This window comes from Terrapene carolina, unplaced genomic scaffold (genome assembly GCF_002925995.2).
Source record: "Terrapene carolina triunguis isolate 2854851 unplaced genomic scaffold, T_m_triunguis-2.0 Scaffold131, whole genome shotgun sequence".
In the NCBI taxonomy this organism is placed as follows: Eukaryota; Metazoa; Chordata; order Testudines; family Emydidae; genus Terrapene; species Terrapene triunguis.
The window spans coordinates 3576606-3594404 of NW_020664482.1; the positions used below are offsets into that span (position 1 = coordinate 3576606).

Below are 17799 nucleotides of genomic sequence, written 5' to 3' on the forward strand. Positions count from 1 at the left end.
TCTGGGCACTAAGACATAGAGAAGACTTCTGCCAAGACAAAGAAAGTGGCATTGGCTAAAACTGGATGACCAGTATGCAGAATCTGGTGAACTAAAGGCCATTGAGCAGATCCTCAATACAGGAGAAAAGCCTTCTCTGCCCTTTGCTCATCAGTCCAAAGGAGGAATATTCCGGTACAATATGTTGACCTGTCTTTTGGGGTCCATGGAAGCAACGATGACTTCACCCCATGTAGTGAGGTGCACACTGGGCCCCTCTGGTTTCGGCCCTTGTTGCTCTCTCCAATCAGTCAGGAACCCCTCAGCTTGATGCAACACCAGTGTTCTTTATTTACAGTAGTTTTCCCGCCACTACTTTCCACCTATGTACAGGTTTCTCAGCCAACTTTCCCAAGTGCAGGCCTGGCCAGCAACAGACCAGAAGGCTCCCACCTCCCTCTGTGCCTGGCCTTTCTCTTACCCCCTTCCTCTGGCTTCCTCCCAGCCTGTCACCAGGCGGACACAGGGCTATCCAATCAGCCCCAATCCATTCCCCTTGATTGGGGCTGGAGTGGCAGGGGCTGATTAAGTGCTTCTCATTAAGCACCCTGTCACACCCCAATATTCACTTTAAATCTGTCTGGTCCCATATGGGAATTTTGTCTTGCAGTTACAGACCTCCTCCTCTGGGAGACAGAGACATCCAGCAATCCAATGTGAGGTTAATCAAGCCTGAGAGCCATAGCCTCTTCAGCCAGAAAGGCACAAACAGGATCATTGCTGCTCTCCTCTTCCTATGCTGCATATGGTCCTGGGAAGAAGTGGAGAAGATGGGACGACACATAACAGGGATCTCACCGAGCTTTGCAAGAGGTCATTCACCACCTCACATCCTGGGTCCAGGCACAGAGAGGGACTGCAGGGCCCTGTTTCCTGTTGCCAGATGCAAAAGAGGTTGATCACTGGCTCAACTAATCCATTTAAGATGAGCCAGGTATTTCTGGATGTAGGAGACCACTCTGATAAGCTGACTTCTGCCATGTAAGTCTTGGTGTTCCTCGCTCCCTTGGTGGGCAGTGCACACAGAGACCAGAAGCTTTGCTCCACCCACAACAGGGATTTTCTCTCTGGAATAAGATTGACTGTGTTCTTACAAAAATGCCAGCCCCTTAGAGCTACATGAAACAGATTTGAATCTCATTCTCTCCTTCTCCCCACCCCCAGTCAGAACCCCATAGGACAAGTGATTCTTAGGTTGAGAGGAGGCCGCAACTGCAATGCTGTCCACCCACGTGAGCATTGCTCGTGAAAGCACGAGGACATTTCACGTTTGTCGACCTGATGCCAAGTGAGTTTTCATGCCCAAGGGGGGCCGAGATGCCTGGCAGAATTTGGCTGTATGTGAGGGGCCTGTAAAGAACCACTCTTTCAGGTAAAAATCTCCCCCAGGTAGAAAAGCCAAGTCCCCGACCCTCAGGGACAGCAGCCACATTCATCTGCAGTCAGAACACTGCGTTAAACTTTGACCTGGGCACACTGAGCCTTATAGCCTTATAAAATTGAGGCCGAACATAAAAAAAAAATGGTGGACCAAAAGGCCCCTTACTGCCTGCTAGTTCTTCTGGGCTGCTGTCCCTCTTACCACTCTACAGCCAGCTGCTGGGGAGACACGCCAAACTGAAACAGAAGCTGGGAGGGCCTGGCGAACCCGTAGTGGTAGCTAGGGATGACAGCCTGACACTTCCCTAGTCTTTTAGGCATGGCAGGAAATCCCTATCTTTCTATTACACCGTGCCAGGATGCAGGAAGAGGAATACAGGGGTAGCTGTAGACCTCCCAAGTGTAGTTTGCAATACTCAGCACACTCTTGCCTGACAGAATCTACCCTTAGGTGGTTTTAATCTATTTTACTCTTAGAGTCTCTAACTCTTATTTGGGCTTCTGGCCTTTCAGGGCTTAGAGTCTCCCCAAGTATTTCCCGGAGCCCTGGCGCTGGGAGCTTCAGCCCCGTGAGATGCCAGAGCTCCCGGGAGTTAGAAAATATTTACCAGAGCTCCGCTCCGGTCAGCTCCAGCTGGATTTAAGCCCTGTGGCCTTCCTCCCCTGAGGAGGAATAAGCAAACCTAGGGTACAACTACATGTACAGCACCTCGTAGAGTACAGACCTATTTACCACTATGGGCCACATATGCCCCTCTCTGTGTGTTATGTGGGCCGCATGCACACGATATATATACTACCTGTATGGCCCTGAGGATGTCATATGGGTTGCAGCGGTGTGGTGATTGGGCTGCAAGGAGACCAGGGGTTGAGAACCACTGGTACAGACGCTGTATGCCCAGCTAGCAGGGGTATAAAGAGCAGTGGAGATGGTGAAGCACGGCTTAGGCGAGTGCCCTGTGCAGCTGAACCTCCAGGGTGTATTCTCTGCACATCCAAGCAGTGCCTCCCGTTTTTAGCCATGAAGCGTCCACTGCTCTTCCACTGCTGGAGCCTTTCATCGCAATACATAGCTACACACTGCAGGGACAAGTGTGAATACAGCCTGCCTTTCACTGTGGTGCGTAGCTACCCATGTAGCGCCTGTCCGATATGCATCGCCCTAAGGGAATCAGCACCTCTACAGCCTGGTCTGTTCTCCATAGATCTGCCATGCTACACCCAGGGCTGGCCAAGGGAGCCAGAAAAAACTGGTAGGAACCTTCAGAAGGAAGGGCATTCCCCACCTCTAATGACTGACAGCTCTGGATCTGCCCCATAGCCGTTAGCAGGCCGAATTACCCATCATAACGGATTTGTGGATCTTAATATAAAAAAGAAACCCCCTATAATATGGAAAATCCTTTGCAAGTCATCGTTAATTAGAATACTCCAAATCCTGATGAACCACTGCTTTGGAATAGTTATGACCTATAAAATCAATATTTTATGTAAGCAGTGTGTCCTGGGTCCACCTGCTACACTGGGATTTTTTTTTTTTTTTTAAAGTTATGTTTGATTTAACCACTTACAAGGAAAAGATGATGCAGTGGGATCTATCATCTGTCTAAAGCAGGGGTCGGCAACCTTTCAGAAGTGGTGTGCCGAGTCTTCATTTATTCACTCTAATTTAAGGTTTTGCGTGCCAGTCATACATTTTAACGTTTTTAGAAGGTCTCTTTCTATAAGTCTATAATATATAACTAAACTATTGTTGTATGTAAAGTAAATAAGGTTTTTAAAATGTTTAAGAAGCTTCATTTAAAATTAAATTAAAATGCAGAGCCCCCTGACTGGTGGCCAGGACCCAGGTAGTGTGAGTGCCACTGAAAATCAGCTCGCGTGCCGCCTTCGGCACACGACCCATAGGTTGCCTACCCCTCGTCTAAAGCCATGTGGGAAAAAGTTGTGCTCTCAATGGTCTTTCAGGCTGATAAATTACCCCACACCACTCCTCTATGTGACCAAGGCAGAATCCAGACTAAACCTCCATCTGAAGACCACTTCACATTGCAACACTTCTGGCATGGAGAGTCACATACTGTTCTGTGGTTCTGCGAAAGAGCTGCTGATAGGTAAAATGTACACGTTAAAGACCAATCTTTTGCTATGAATACTTAGCGGTTGTCAGTTTCAGCTACTGCCAACGTTTAAACATCCTTTCCTTTCCGAAGGCCTGTTAAAGCCTATTGCTGAATCCAAGCACCAAAAACACAAGCAGTCCCGTTCTACACAACTTCCTCATGCGAGTAATCCCCTTGACTGCAAAGGGGACGAACTCAAGCAGGTACAGATTTGCAGGATTGACCCAAAGGAGAGAGAAATAGTGTTCAGAAGGCCTCACTCAAATGGACTGGTATATGACACAACAGTAGAAGAAAACCAGAAGAATTGACAAACGTTTTGCCCCCAATATTCTAATCATCAGGAATAAATAGGTTACGGAAAACATCTTCTAGTTCAGTTACAGGAGCTTGCCCCTGCATGGCAGACAGTAGTTCTTGTGTTTGAACCACACTTTCCAGTCAAGGATTTCAAAGCACTTTAAAATCCATTAATGAATTAGATTTCACCACACTGGAGGAAGGCCTTACCTCCATTTTATGTAGGGGAAATTGCAGCACCAAAAGTGAAACGTCTCACCCAAGGTCACAGAGGGACTGATAAGCATCTGTGGGGAGGGTGTGGGCAAGTTCATTCATTGGTTGTGTGCGTTGTTCAACTTGTGTTACTCCAAAGAAGGACGAAAAGCCAACACACTGCCCTTTTATATTTGCAAAGGGCTTTGAACATGTTAAGTTTTATATACACACCAGATACTATGGAGTGTGTGTTTTAGGGCCATGTTTTCAACTGGCCTTCTTTGCATGTTCAAGTTAATTGTGTAAAGAAATACAAGCAATACATGTAATTAACCAATGCACATTAAAAAATAGGGCTTGAGCATGCAAAGTGGATACACTCCATTTTTATGGGCACAATTAACGAACACTTTAGACAATTGGGCACCCAGTGCGTAGGGTGTATTTTTAACATGCTGTACCAAGTACCATGAATTAAGGATGTAATGTCATCTCTAAAGTCTTAATTTTCTGGCTTTTATGGGTGATTATATTTTCTACTGTGTATAGAATAGCATTGCCACATATTTTTTAATATATACAGACAACCTGTGCTCCCATTTTATGTGTGTCTTTCTCCCTCTTTCTCAGATGAAGCATGGATTTTCAAATGCACTCTCTTAGCCTAACTGCTCCCACGGAAATCACCCTCATGTTCTATTTTACTGCTAAGGATTTTTTATTATTTTATTTTTTAACCACACGTCTTTGTGCTGTTCTCAAAGGTGCATTTGGGGATCAGGCTCCACCCTGCAGCTGGTTCTACAATATGAAATAACGATGCAGAGTTTGAGCCGGACAGATAAAAGGAATTTGGAGAAAAGACACAAACACTCCACAGCTCTGGTTTCATCTCTTAAGCAAACAATCCACAGCTATGCCACATTCTAACCTTCCTCAAAAAAAAAAAAAAAAAAAAAAAAAAAAAGTGCCTCACTACTTCTAATATGCATTCACTTCCTTTATTGCATCTACCACATTTGTAATTTCCACCAGGGAAAAAACAAACTGTAGTTTAATGACCTTTTGCCAAAAGTGTTGAGAATGTGATCAATACATAGTGTTAACACATTTATTGAATATGAAGATGGGAAGGGAGGACAAGGCAGAGAGCTGTTTCTCTGTCCTGTTTTCAAACATGTGTTAGCACTTACCGAGAGGGGAAGAGCTCTTCCACATAGTTCGAAGAAATTTAGGCTTAAATCATACCAGTATCACAGCAACAGCCCTCGTGATGGGCAAACCTCAAAGAGCAGGGAGGCGGAGTTTAGAAAAGCACCCAGAAGTTCACTTAATTATTGAAAGGTCACAAGGCAATGAAAATTGTGCTAGAAACCTCCTAAGGAAAGGCCCTCATGAGATTTCTGGCACTTCCTGTTTCTGGTGGGTCCAGTGTTTGGGTACATCTGCCTCCAGCTGAAACCCAGGCGAGCACAGAAGAGCTGAAGAGCAGTTCACAATTACAAGGGTCAAGCAAGACCCAGCTCGTTGAAGGTTTGGTGGAAAAGGAGGAGAAAGCACAGAGCTGAGTTACATGGGGCTGTCGTCTACGGCAACGTCCTGATTTGAGGAGCAATTGTACCGCAGCAGTTGCTGGGATGAGAACATGATGGGATTAAACATTGGGCCTTAAAGTTATGAGACAAGTACCAGTGAAAGTGCTGCGGTGGGAGGAGGGGGGTTAACTCCACTCCAGATCTGTCTCCTTCTGTCCAAACGACAATCTAAACCTGCCTCTCCAGTCAGCTTCAGGGCAACGCAGCTAAAACAGAGCTCTTAACACCCCCTTCCCACGACCGACCATCCTCTCTCAATCACTCTGGGTAACCCCAACACTGAGCTGCTCGTAACCCGGGCCTCTTCAACTCCGACCTCTCTTCTCTAGCTCCTCCCATCCACGCTGTAGCTAAATCCTTCAGATTCTTTCCACGCAATATCACCGGATATGGCCTTTTCTATCCAGTCACACAGCGAACACTCAGCCAGGCTCTCATCTTGCATCTCCATCACTGCAACATCCTTTTCTCCAGCCTTGACAAATGCCAGCCTACCCCACTGTCAGCCATTCAGAATGCTGCTGCAAAGATCCTTCTTCTGGCCCATCGTTTGACCCTATCACCCCTCTCTTTGCCTCCCTCCACTAGCTCTCTATCACATCAAACATAAGCTCCATGTCTGCACTTTCGCCGCCCTTCACAGCCTATCCCTCACCCTACCGATCATCTCTCGTTCAGTAGCAAGACGAGGACTCCGGCCTCCAATTGGCCCGTGAGGCCAGCTTCCATCACCCACTTGTTACAGTTTCAAACAAGCCCCTTTGTACTTTCTCCCTGGATGCCCCATACTTGGCAGGAACTCCCCGTACACATCCACAAAGCGAACTCATTATCCACCTTCAAATCCGTCCTCAAAACTGTCCTTTGCTAGGACTCCTACAAAAAAATTAGACAATGGTTAGGCAGCTGGTATGCAGACACCACGCTGCCAGTCATGCTGACCAATATGGTTTCCTTATACTCCCCCACCAACTGTCAGCCTAGCCATCTTGCTGCCTCTTGTGTTATACTTAGATTGTTAGCAATTTGGGCACGGACCTTCATTTAGTTGTGTTTACACAGCGCCTGGCACAATAGGGTCCTGGTTCCTGCCTGGGGCTTCTAGGAGTTAATAAGGGATGGATTATTAAGCCATTGAATTCACAAGCTCTCCGTGGGATTTGTTCAACCAACATGCAGGGATGCGGATTCCAGTATAGGCAACATACTTGTGTGCATAAATATTACCAAATTCTAGCCTTGTTTCTTCTGAGAAAAGGGGGGGGGGTGAGGGGAAGAAAGTTAATTTTAAACAGACAAACAATGACTCATTGACTGGCTTGTATCAATCAGTAACTAAAAAACCTCACATTTCCCAGTGTGTGTAAGACCGCTGCCCACATGTTTCGAACAACAAAAATAGGTAAAAGCTATGTGATGTGAAGAGCAGGTAATTCTATTACTTGGAGGAAAATAAAGACAGTGTGAGATTGTTCAAAGCCCTACATAGAAGTTAGCTGTGGCTAAATCTCCAGCATGATTATGAAATTCACAACCATATTTTTCTCCCTGTGGACAGGGGATTCATTTTGCCCTTGGAGATGATACTGTCGAGCGACTGTCTCAGTCCCTAACACCACGGAGCCAGGATCCCCTTCACTCTCAGAAAGGATTCGCTCATCGCAGGGAATGATTTGGCACCAAACAAATTCAGAAAAGACCACAATGTGCCTCTAAAGCACAAATGTTTTGGTTTTGGTTCTTTTTAAATAACCTCAGATGGGGAGAAGATAGTGAGAAATGTATTGAGAATAAATATAAGCTAGACTTAGAAACAGGGAAAACAAAGGAGGAAAACAATTTTCATTCATGAAGCATGTAAATGTAGGAGAAAAGCATCTCTCTCAGGTATGTAGGAACCTTAACTAAAAGATGCTTTTGAAAAATTCCACTCAGTCTAAGTGATTTGGGGTCTCCTATGAACTCCTGTGTCACTTTGAAAATCCCACCCTAAATACGCACAGTTCCAAACTGAAGTCCTAAAGACAATTCCACAGTAGGAGACAGCTGCCTAGGTTAATGAAAGTCTGAGGGATCTAGGCCTTTTTCTATCCTGGTTGCTAGGGCACGAGATGCCACCTTCTTTTTGAAAGAGAAGAAAGATGGAAACCTGCCTTCATCAGGACAAAATAGAAGGGAGGGCTACATGTGTTCAAGGTTTGAAGAGAAACAAGCTATATACTTCATTTTCTAATGCTGTATTATTAGTACATTCACATATCCTTTCTATTCCCTTAGACATGTAACTGAGTGGTAAAAGTAGCATTCTCCCCAAATAAACAGAATTATTGCAAAGACCTACAGTAGCCTGTTCTTATACACTGAGGACTAATGACCCATTTTTTCTCTACCTTTGGGATTTACTATTCTCCAGCGCCCGAGGCTTGCTATAGAGGAAGGAGTCCAGTCAGACTTATTCTGATTTTTGGGGGGCCCTGCGAAGCAACTTTTCTTTCCCTATCTCCTCCTAAAAACAGTTTCTCATACAACGATGCACAGGGACAGACACAGGATTTCTAGGAGCTGATTGTTTTGGAAACCTTAATTGTCATTAGTTAAAAAGCCAGTTGAGAGACACTGGAAGACTGGAACTAAAGCTAGCATGCAGATCCTGCACCTCTTGCTTGTGCCATTAGACCTACTGACACTTATGGGGGTGTCACACACAAGTATGGATTTGCAGGATTCAGCCCTGGATCTCTGATACTGCAGCCAGAGCTGTCAATCAAAGTTCAATTGTCTGATACGACATTCATGTCCCAAAAGGAGAATTACTTTGGCAAGGGAAAGAGGCCTGATTGGTATGCACGCTCTCTGGTTACTCCTAGGAAGGGAGGCTGGAACATAGTTGGAATAGCGGCAAAGGAATCTACCCCATTTTACTTTAGTGGACAGAGAGTTAATAATTAGGGGCTTCAGTCCCCAAAAGGAATTTTTACTTCTTGGTTCAGATTCTGCTCACGGAAGAGGTCCTATAAACTCTGGCTGATGATTAATGGGTTGTAGTTCTCCAGCCTGAAAGCAGGAGCTTAACAGCTCGCTCCTGAAACTCTCCATTTTGCAGAGATTTTCTCTCAGAAAATTTGCAATTTGAGAATCTCTGACAGCAGAGGCATATGTTCCCCCTTCCTTTGGGGCACTGTTTCCAGTTTACCCAGGAGAACTACCATAGAACCCCAGCCCCGGTTTGGCTTGTGTTTCTTTATCTTCCCGGAGTAGCCTGCAGGTCAGGAATAACCCTCAGCATTCTCTGGCCTAATAGGGAATGCACAACCGACATGGACTACTCCTTCAATCTCCTAGTAGATAATGAGCTATGCCCTGTACTATCACTTATTGTGGGTATTAGATTCTTGAAATTACCGAAGTAGCTGAAATAACTGTGCACCACCACAGAAACTCCCCTCTTCTGCAGAAATCCTCAACTGACTCCTCAGATACTGCAACTCTGCCCTCGGGAGTGGGGTTTGCTCCCTTATGGCCAGTTCGGCTACGAGAGAACGCAGTCTGCAATTTTTCCAGGGGGGCTTCATGACAGAAAAATATGCCTCCAAGTCACTAAATAGCTTGAATGACCTTTAGCAAGAAGAAAAGAAATAATCCTCAGTAAAATAAACCTATCTAGCTAAGAGACTTGAAAAATAAGGCTGTAATGACTGTTAGATTGCTGGATCCCCCTGGCTCCCAGCTGGCGCTCTTCCCGCCAAGTCTTCAAACTTGAAAGGGGCGTGAGGCACCTGAGAATTCTCAGCCGCAAGCCAAGATCTCCGCTTGCACTTTAGAGTTAGAGTTACAGTGAGGAGTCCATTTGCTTGGTTTCAGCCCCCAAAGGGTTTCGTTTTACTCTTTTCATATTTGTTTTATCTTAAACGTTAATGGAAAACTTGGGGTGGGTGCGTACAGAACATTTAATAGCTTTCCAGATGCCGGCTTGTGCTGGGCAGTTTTATAGGAATTATTTTGTTGCTTGGGCATTGGACTTGCCCAATCTACTGCCAATCCAGCCTGTGAACTGATCATTTCATTTTTGCCCTGATGTATGTATTATTTGAATACAGCATCTGAAGCTCAGCAGAGATTTGAGTCCTGATAGCCTTCGCCATGATATAGAATAGGAAAAAATCAAGAGGCAGTCATTTAACTGCACTAAAAACACTTGTAACGGAAATCATTAGCTGCCTATTGAACTTACTGCCTCATTAATATGATTTACTTGTATTGTTGCAGCACCCAGATGCCCCAATCATGATCAGGGCCCCATTATGCTCAGCTAGGTCCCTTACAAATAACAAACAGACCAAGAAATCTTTCTATCAGGACAGTTCAGAACTGGAATAGGCTTCCAAGGGAGGTTGTAGAATCCCCATCACTGGAGGTTTTTAAGAACAGGTTGGACAAACATTTGCCACAGATGGTCTAATTCTCCTCCAAGAAATTTATGTAGTAAAACAAGCCTCATCTAAGGAGCAACAGAACAGCGGAGGAAGAATAATTTATGTGAGGGCACCATCCCATATAAGTATTTCCCACCCCAGCCTCATTCTCACAAAAGACTGGACCATTTTTGCTCCAGTCCTGCCTTCATCCCCCTCAAATATTCATCTTTGAGAAGAGACCAAAGCATGGAAAATTTCCGCCTGAAAGATGGAAACTTACGAAAGCTGTAAGCAACTGAAAACAAGGTTAAATGCTTATGCAACCTCAAAATCACAGCAATTGCTGTTGCTGCTGCTACGATTCATAGACTTTAAGGCCAGAAGGGACCACTAATCATCTAGTTTGACTTCCAGCATAATAGAATCTCACCCAATAATTTCTGCATCAAGCTGGTAAAGCTTGTCTGAGGTACAGCATATATTTTAGCAAGGCATCCAGTCTTGACTGTACAGACTTCCAGAGATAGGGAATCCATTGCCCCACTAGATTAAGTTGTTCCGGTGGTTAATTATCCCCACTTTTCAAAATATGTACCTTATTTCTATGTTTTATTACGTGCAGAAGTGTTGTTAAAATGATTTATATTACAAAAGAAATGGCCTGTGGGGAACAGAGATAGTCATGCTGTCATGTTATATGAGCATGTTTAAATAGGAGATAAAGATATTCTGTTACAAGATCTCCATGTTCTCCCCCCCTGAAAATTCAGAACATACACAGCTCGATCCCAATTTATAATGTAGATTACAAGGAGTTGAAATTACTTCTGGTTGGTCATTTAGAGATACTAGACATCAGAAGTTTGTTTTGTTTTCCTGACTAAGAAAGATACAGATAGTGTACGAACCCACTCCCTGACGTGGGTCACTTTGGTGCCAGATCAATGCAATTCCGATGATCAGACTGTCATTCCAACCATGCATAGTATCAGAGTGGCAGTTTAACAGAAAAATTCCAACAGCCACCAAACATTTCATCCTCCATCTCAAGGACACTGCTGCTTCTTGCTACTAACATTTCATTATGGCAACTGTTACAAAGGTCAAAAACACGGCAGTACTTTACATTTGTTGGTCTCATTTTTCAAACTTGAATGTCAAGGCTAACAGATTAGCCGCTTGACCCACAATGGTTTTTCCGAAGACCCAAAAGGGTTTGAGTCAAGGACACAGACAGCCATTCAAAACAAGAAAGCTGCTGCTCACTACTACAAGCCTTTCGGCATGGCTGACTGGAAATGCTTGTTCCACAGATGTGACCTGGGAGCTAGTTTTGTTATGGGAATTTAGATTCTTTGCAGTAACCCACTTGCCTCCTCAGTCAATAGAATTGCTGTTATCCGGATTATTTTACATTAGGCACAGGAAGACGCAAGGCGTGTTTTCTGTCAACCTTATTTTCATTTGAATTAGTTGACCTCTAGCAATTTCTATGAGACAGCCTAAAGGAATTCCTACATAATAAAAATAAGAGCAAGGACCCATGGCAAGAACACCAAACTTCGGCCAGGGAGACCCTGCTTTTCAAATCTTACCCTGCACCACAGACAGTACATATCTTTGGGCCAGGATTTTTTCCATTTTGGGTTCTGGATCAATTACGTCAAATCTGAGAACATGGGAATTCCAACCAAGTTTGAATGACAAGAAACCTTCCGTTTTCCTTTTCAAATGGACTTTATTGGTTTTACTTATTTAGGCCAACGTCTGTTAAAAAGGGCACCTAAAGTTAAGCATTACAAGGTCATAATACAGGCAGGTAAGTGGTTGCAAGCTGCTGGCTGGCTCAGCAAATTTTGAAAAATCAATCCATTCAGTTAGGCCAAGGGCGGGCAAACTTTTTGGCCTGAGGGCCGCATCGGGTTTCCAAAATTGTATGGAGGGCCGGTTAGCGGAGGCTGTACCTCCCCAAACAGCCAGGCATGGCCCAGCCCCGCCCCCTATCCAACCCCTCCTGCTTCTCACCCTGACGGCCCCCCCCCCGGGACTCCTGCCCCATCCAACCCTCCCCCCGTTCCCTGTCCCCTGACTGCCCCCCACCACCTCATCCAACCCCTCCTCTCATTCCTGACTGCCCCCCCCGGACCCCTGACCCCATTCAGCCCCGTTCCCCTCCAACCACCCCGACCCCTATCCACAGCCCCGCCCCCTGACCACCACCTCGAACTCCCCTGCCCTCTATCCCACCCCTCCTGTTCCCTGCACCCTGACCGCGCTGCCTGGAGCACCGGTGGCTGGCGGCACTACAGCCGCGCCGCCCGGAGCACCAGGACAGGCAGCCGCGCCACCCGGCTGGAGCCAGCCACGCCACCACACAGCAGAGGACGGGGTCAGGTCCCAGCTGTGCAGCTACGCAGAGTGAGCTGAGGCTGCGGGGGAGGGGGAACAGAAGGGCAGGGGCCGGGGGTGAGCCTCCCGGGGCAGGAGCTCCGGGGCTGGGCAGGAGGGTCCCACGGGCCGTAGTTTGCCCACCTCTGAGTTAGGCCCTTAAGTATGGGCTTAGGGGCTCGTCTTTAGTTAGCCAGGTTTGAGAGACTTGGCCTTAGATTTTAGCAGTTTCCTACCATTTAGTGTACAGCAAATGTTTCTTCATCCATCACTGAAAGAGTTAAGGATGATCCGTCTCTTACAACAGTTCTTCCCCTGCTTCGTTATCAGCTCAAGTTCACATAGTTAAGAAGGACGATTCTTCTTCTTTGACCCTTAATTATCCTGAAGGTTAAAACTTCAGCGGGCATAAAATAAGGACTCTTGTTTAAGCACGTTCTCTTGTACTAAAGTTCGTACTTTGAAGATTCCAATTATATTATTTTTTTCCAAAGAGCACTGCAGCACCTCACATCATAAAAACAGGCAGACACACCTAACTGTGCTCCTGACAATAGGTGTGTCTGCACCGGGTTAACATGATAAATTGCACATATGTTTTCAGCTACAACACTGTTTTACAAGAAGTCTCATCGTTCATCTGAGGTGAAGCCGATGCTATTCCTCTGGTCCCCTTTTAGGGGCTTATCTATGGACTGGATTCCGTTTCGTGTCTGGTCCTGCATTTAGTAAGTCTGCAAGTCTAGACACTTCGGTTGTGTGTTTATCACCCCCTCCGTGCAGCAGCAGGTAGAAAGAGAGGACAGTGGAAACCTCAAATGAGGTTATATGAGGGAACTGTTTAGCTGGAGCCCGTTTGTGCAATTTCACTTCAACTTTCTGACAATTTTAATGCCCCTTAACTTTTTTAAATCATCCAAATTCTGGTGTATTTTGAAAGCAAGGTGCTCCTGCCTCTTTAGTGCTTTAGAAGTACACACAGTAACTCCCTTATATGTTTAATAAGTAGAAATATGTAAGTTAAATAAAAATTGTACCCGTTCCAAGTTCTGAGCAGACATACAAGATATTCACAGAAAAATCCATGCACATTCAAACAGTGATTGAATGAAAGTCCTGGAAAAAAGGTCTGAGGAACTTTAAAATAAGTGGAATCAGCATTTAGGGATACCCTGCTCCAAAGAGTCACCAAAACCAGTAGAATAAAATTTGATATAATAATTAAAAAATAATAAATAATAAAAAAAAAACTCAACAGATCTTCTCTGTCTAACCCATCAGAAGATTATTGTTTGCATGATTTGGGCTCCAGCTCGTGTGTCCAAAGCAGGCATTAGAGATATAAGTGTCGGAGCCAGCTCCGTTATCCAAACATCCCAGGAGAGGCCCAAGGGGCTTCTCCTGTGCTCCAACCAAAGTGGGGCTCAGCAATGTAAAGCTCTCTGACAAGAAAGCTGGCTCCTAATGAGCCTGACAAGTAGAAAGCTCTTATATTACAAGACTGGTTCAGTAGATTAACTGGCATGGCAGCTAGAAGCAAATTCCACACCTTTGAGGCGATTTGGACCTCTTTTGTGGATTGTTTGATCAACAGAAGACAACGAGACAGCGACGTACCCAGGAATTCTATCGGTGAGCCTCGGTGAAGTGGGGCTGGGACAGGTGTACATTGATTTCTTTGATGTACAAGAGTTTTCTGGCTCTGGATGGTATTTCCTCCATTTGACACACTATACCCGAAGTGACGTCTTTCTTTTGTTTCCTATGACTTTTATCTGCTCCTACTTAGATCAGCCTGAAGAGACACTACACTGCAGTTCATGTGGACTATAATACAAACGACAACTCCCACACAAGAACATTTATTAACGAGAGCTGCCATTTAGTGTCAGTTTGGCAGCAATTTCAGTTCTTCCCCTGCTTCCTTATCGACTCAAGTTCACATAGTTAAGATGGGTGATTCTTCTTCTTAGATCCTTAATTATCCTGAAGGTTAAAACATCAGTGGGCATAAAATAAGGACCCAATTCATTTCACCTGTGACCCACCTCATACTTGAATCCAGGTCTCCATAGGTAGGAGTAGTGTATTTTACTCACTGCTCTGCTTAGCCCTGATGACTACGTTCAACGAGTACAAATCCTTTTAGCTCTTACCACACTGGGCGAGTGTCAGGATTCATGTAGATCAATGCTGAGAGACATGCATTTGTGAGGATACATTTTGCAGAGACACAGAAACAAAACTAACTGTGGTCTACATTTATAGCACATTGGATTTTATAAAAATGAATCAGACAGAAAGATATATCGCTGTGGGAAACAAACAGCCATAATCAGCAAATATTTCTATTACACTGGATTGCAAAACAAGCAATGTTCTAACCTCACCACCACCAGTCATGAGTCATGATCTTCCCAAGTCAATAGTGAAAGACACAGTGCAAGTAGACTGCATATAAAGGAACATGGAGATTATTTTAAGTTTTATCAAAATGACAGCAAATTCCAAACTCCAGTACTTACCATCAAACTTTTTGTAACGGGAACTAAACGTTGTCTGTAAGTGATTGCTAAATTCCACTACAGCATTTCTGAAGTCGTGTTTACTCTGCTGACTGTACTTCTCTTCCATTTCTTGAGAACAACACGTGTAACCTTGTGGACATACTTTCAAATGGTCACCTGAAAAATTAAGAGTAAATAATTTAAAGTTACATAAAGAATATTTAAAAGAGACACAAGAAAATTGCTATGTAACAGGCTATAATGCGCGCGCACACGCACACCCCAAGCCTAGACTCCTTATTCTGGCAATACCACTTAAAACTAATGGGATTTTGAATCAATTAAGCACACAGGATCAAGTCCTTACCCATGAAAACACACTTTGGAGAAACTCAGCAGTACCCGTGTGAAGACCCTAATTTTGTCCATTGTTGAGTATGCTACAAAGCCTGTCCTCAGTTTTTATTTATTCAGCACATAAATTGAGTTAATCCGCAGCAATTAATTTTAGACAGTAATTTACACCAAAATGGCCTCTCTATATAGACATACACACACACACACACACACACACACACACACACACATTTCAACTGCTACTTTCAGTTCATTCAGTTAAAAAAAGGCATGGATGCAACACTGACCACCAGTGTCTTTTTTGTATATTGGAACCCACATGTTCTCAGAATTAAGACTGCCCAGAGTTTTAAAATACAGAGTAGTTTGATTATATGCTTTGGCCAACCCATTAAGTTTCCCACCCCACTGATATTACACAATTTGCTAGCATCACCATAGGTAAGGTCATGACAACAACACTGTGACAGAAGTCACAGCTAGAAGTTTGCTCAGTCTTCAGAGCCATATAGCAACCTGTATCTCCCTTAACCTCATTCTAAAATTTAAATAGCTTTTTTCTTGTTACATTTTGTTTGTTCAGAACTAATTCAATAATAGAAGGCAATCGATACCTCCCTCTCTCCAGCAAGTTTCTAAAGCCTATTGCAACCTTTGATATTCACCCCTGTGACCAGCTCATGTGTTTTTCCAGTAATTTAAATAGCCAGCTAACACTTTTTTCAATTATTACAGCCACAAGATACTTAATACTTAAAACATTATTGCTTGCAGTAGGGAAGCCGTTTAAAAGGTCTGCAGAACTTCAGGGACAGACTAAGACGGCCAGATGTTTTCCCATGTGATCAGCAAGTTGAGTGCTTGAAATGTCAACTAACAGCCAAATGTTGTTCTCAGCGAATTTCAGCCAACTGACTCGTTTTTCAAGTGTATCTGAGCACAGAATCTGGCCCTGCATAGTTAGCGGTTAAAGATGACATCCTCACACTTTGTAAGATTTCATACAACTTTAGTGGTTTTAGTAAATTGCTTCTTTTCTATAGCTTCATGGACCAAGATACCAGCTTCATATTGTGCTCTGTCACTCCACCTTACACAAATGTAACATCATGTGGTTGAAGCAACCTCGGATGTGGCATCCAGGAATACTGAAGTGTGGAAATCTCTAGAAAAGGTTGTAGAGGTGATCAGATCAACCCATCACCATGGGAAATTCAGACTTCTAAATACATTAAGTCACTGTCTCTCTTTAGTTCAGAGTTCTGATTGCACACTGAAGAGCAGTGCTGTAACTCTCCGGTCTGGATGCTGCAGGCATGAACTAAAGGAATTTTAGTTCACATTAACGTACTTCGCAGCACTTTGGTGGACATTGCTATTCACACCCCACTAGTCCGAACATCAGGGCAGTGTAGACACAGCCTTAGGGTCAGTCTCCCCTGATTTTTGGCTTAAGGCATCAGATGGAAAAGAAAAGAAGACAACTTTCTAGCGTCAGACTGCAAGTCGGAACACGGTACAGGGTGACAGCAACCTTAAGTCAAGGATCATTAGAGAGGCTTATAAAGTTATGTTAATCATGGCTGCCATGTTTGCATGACTGTCTGACTACGTGACCTCTAAAATAGGCCTTGGATTAAGCATTGCGTTTTCTGTGGTCATAACCATTTACAGCGGGGAAAACGGCTCATCTGTTAAAGCATTAAAAAACGTTAAAAAATAAATTACGAATGCTCAACGCAGAATGGAACTGGCACATCCTTGGCTGACACAAACTCTTCTTCATTTTATGTTCCTTTTGCCAGCGTCTGACAATGTTTATATGAAATTTATCTAACTGTGGGCAATTTGGGTCATCTTTCCTGCCAGCCTAAGTGTGTTAACGTCTCACTTTCAGACAGTTATAAAATGCCTTTTTAAATAAATATCATCCTTAAGAATCTCTTTTCCTAAATCTATTTTTCTTTTGCACTGCAGGGTTTGTTTGTTTGTTTTCTTTGGCATTATAGGAGTCCTTGGCCAGCCGATAATTCTGCAGCAAATGATCTATTGCACAACACTGCCTACCAAGCTTGAATTATGGAAAGCCCAGGGTCTTGTTAGTACAGGAAGCTATGTTGCTAAGAGTCAGTTTTCGGGAAACAAACTTTACCAGCCTTATTCAGGAATCTTTCCTCTACTTGTTTCAATATACAACCTTCACCGATTTGACAGGGCCAAGGGTACCTTCCGTGGTAAATATTCCATTAAAAGAAAAATAAATGGTGAATGCTGAACTACAGTGAAAGAAGAGTATGAGCGAACAGTCTTTATTTACTTGCTCCCCCATTTGCAGCTCGCTCTCTCGCTCTCTCTCTCTCTCTCTCAACGTACAGGAACTGAATTTAAAGGTTTTGCATGTCAGTCACTTTTCCAAAAATGGTGGTTAGGCATACGCAGGATTTTCAGACTCCGGCCCCACTCTTCCCCCCATGCCTTTTCGGGGGGAAGGGATAGC

At 44.2% G+C, this 17799-nt stretch overlaps 1 protein-coding gene across 2 annotated transcripts in view; it reads right to left on the minus strand.

Moving 5' to 3' along the window:
* Positions 1-17799, minus strand: part of GPC4 (glypican 4) — a 107232-nt gene that overhangs the window by 39849 nt on the left and 49584 nt on the right. For both annotated transcript variants that reach the window (XM_026653103.2, XM_024215541.3), the window contains one exon: positions 14964-15122. In XM_026653103.2, the coding sequence (XP_026508888.1) occupies positions 14964-15122 (159 nt within the window). The remainder of the gene's footprint in view (positions 1-14963; positions 15123-17799) is intronic.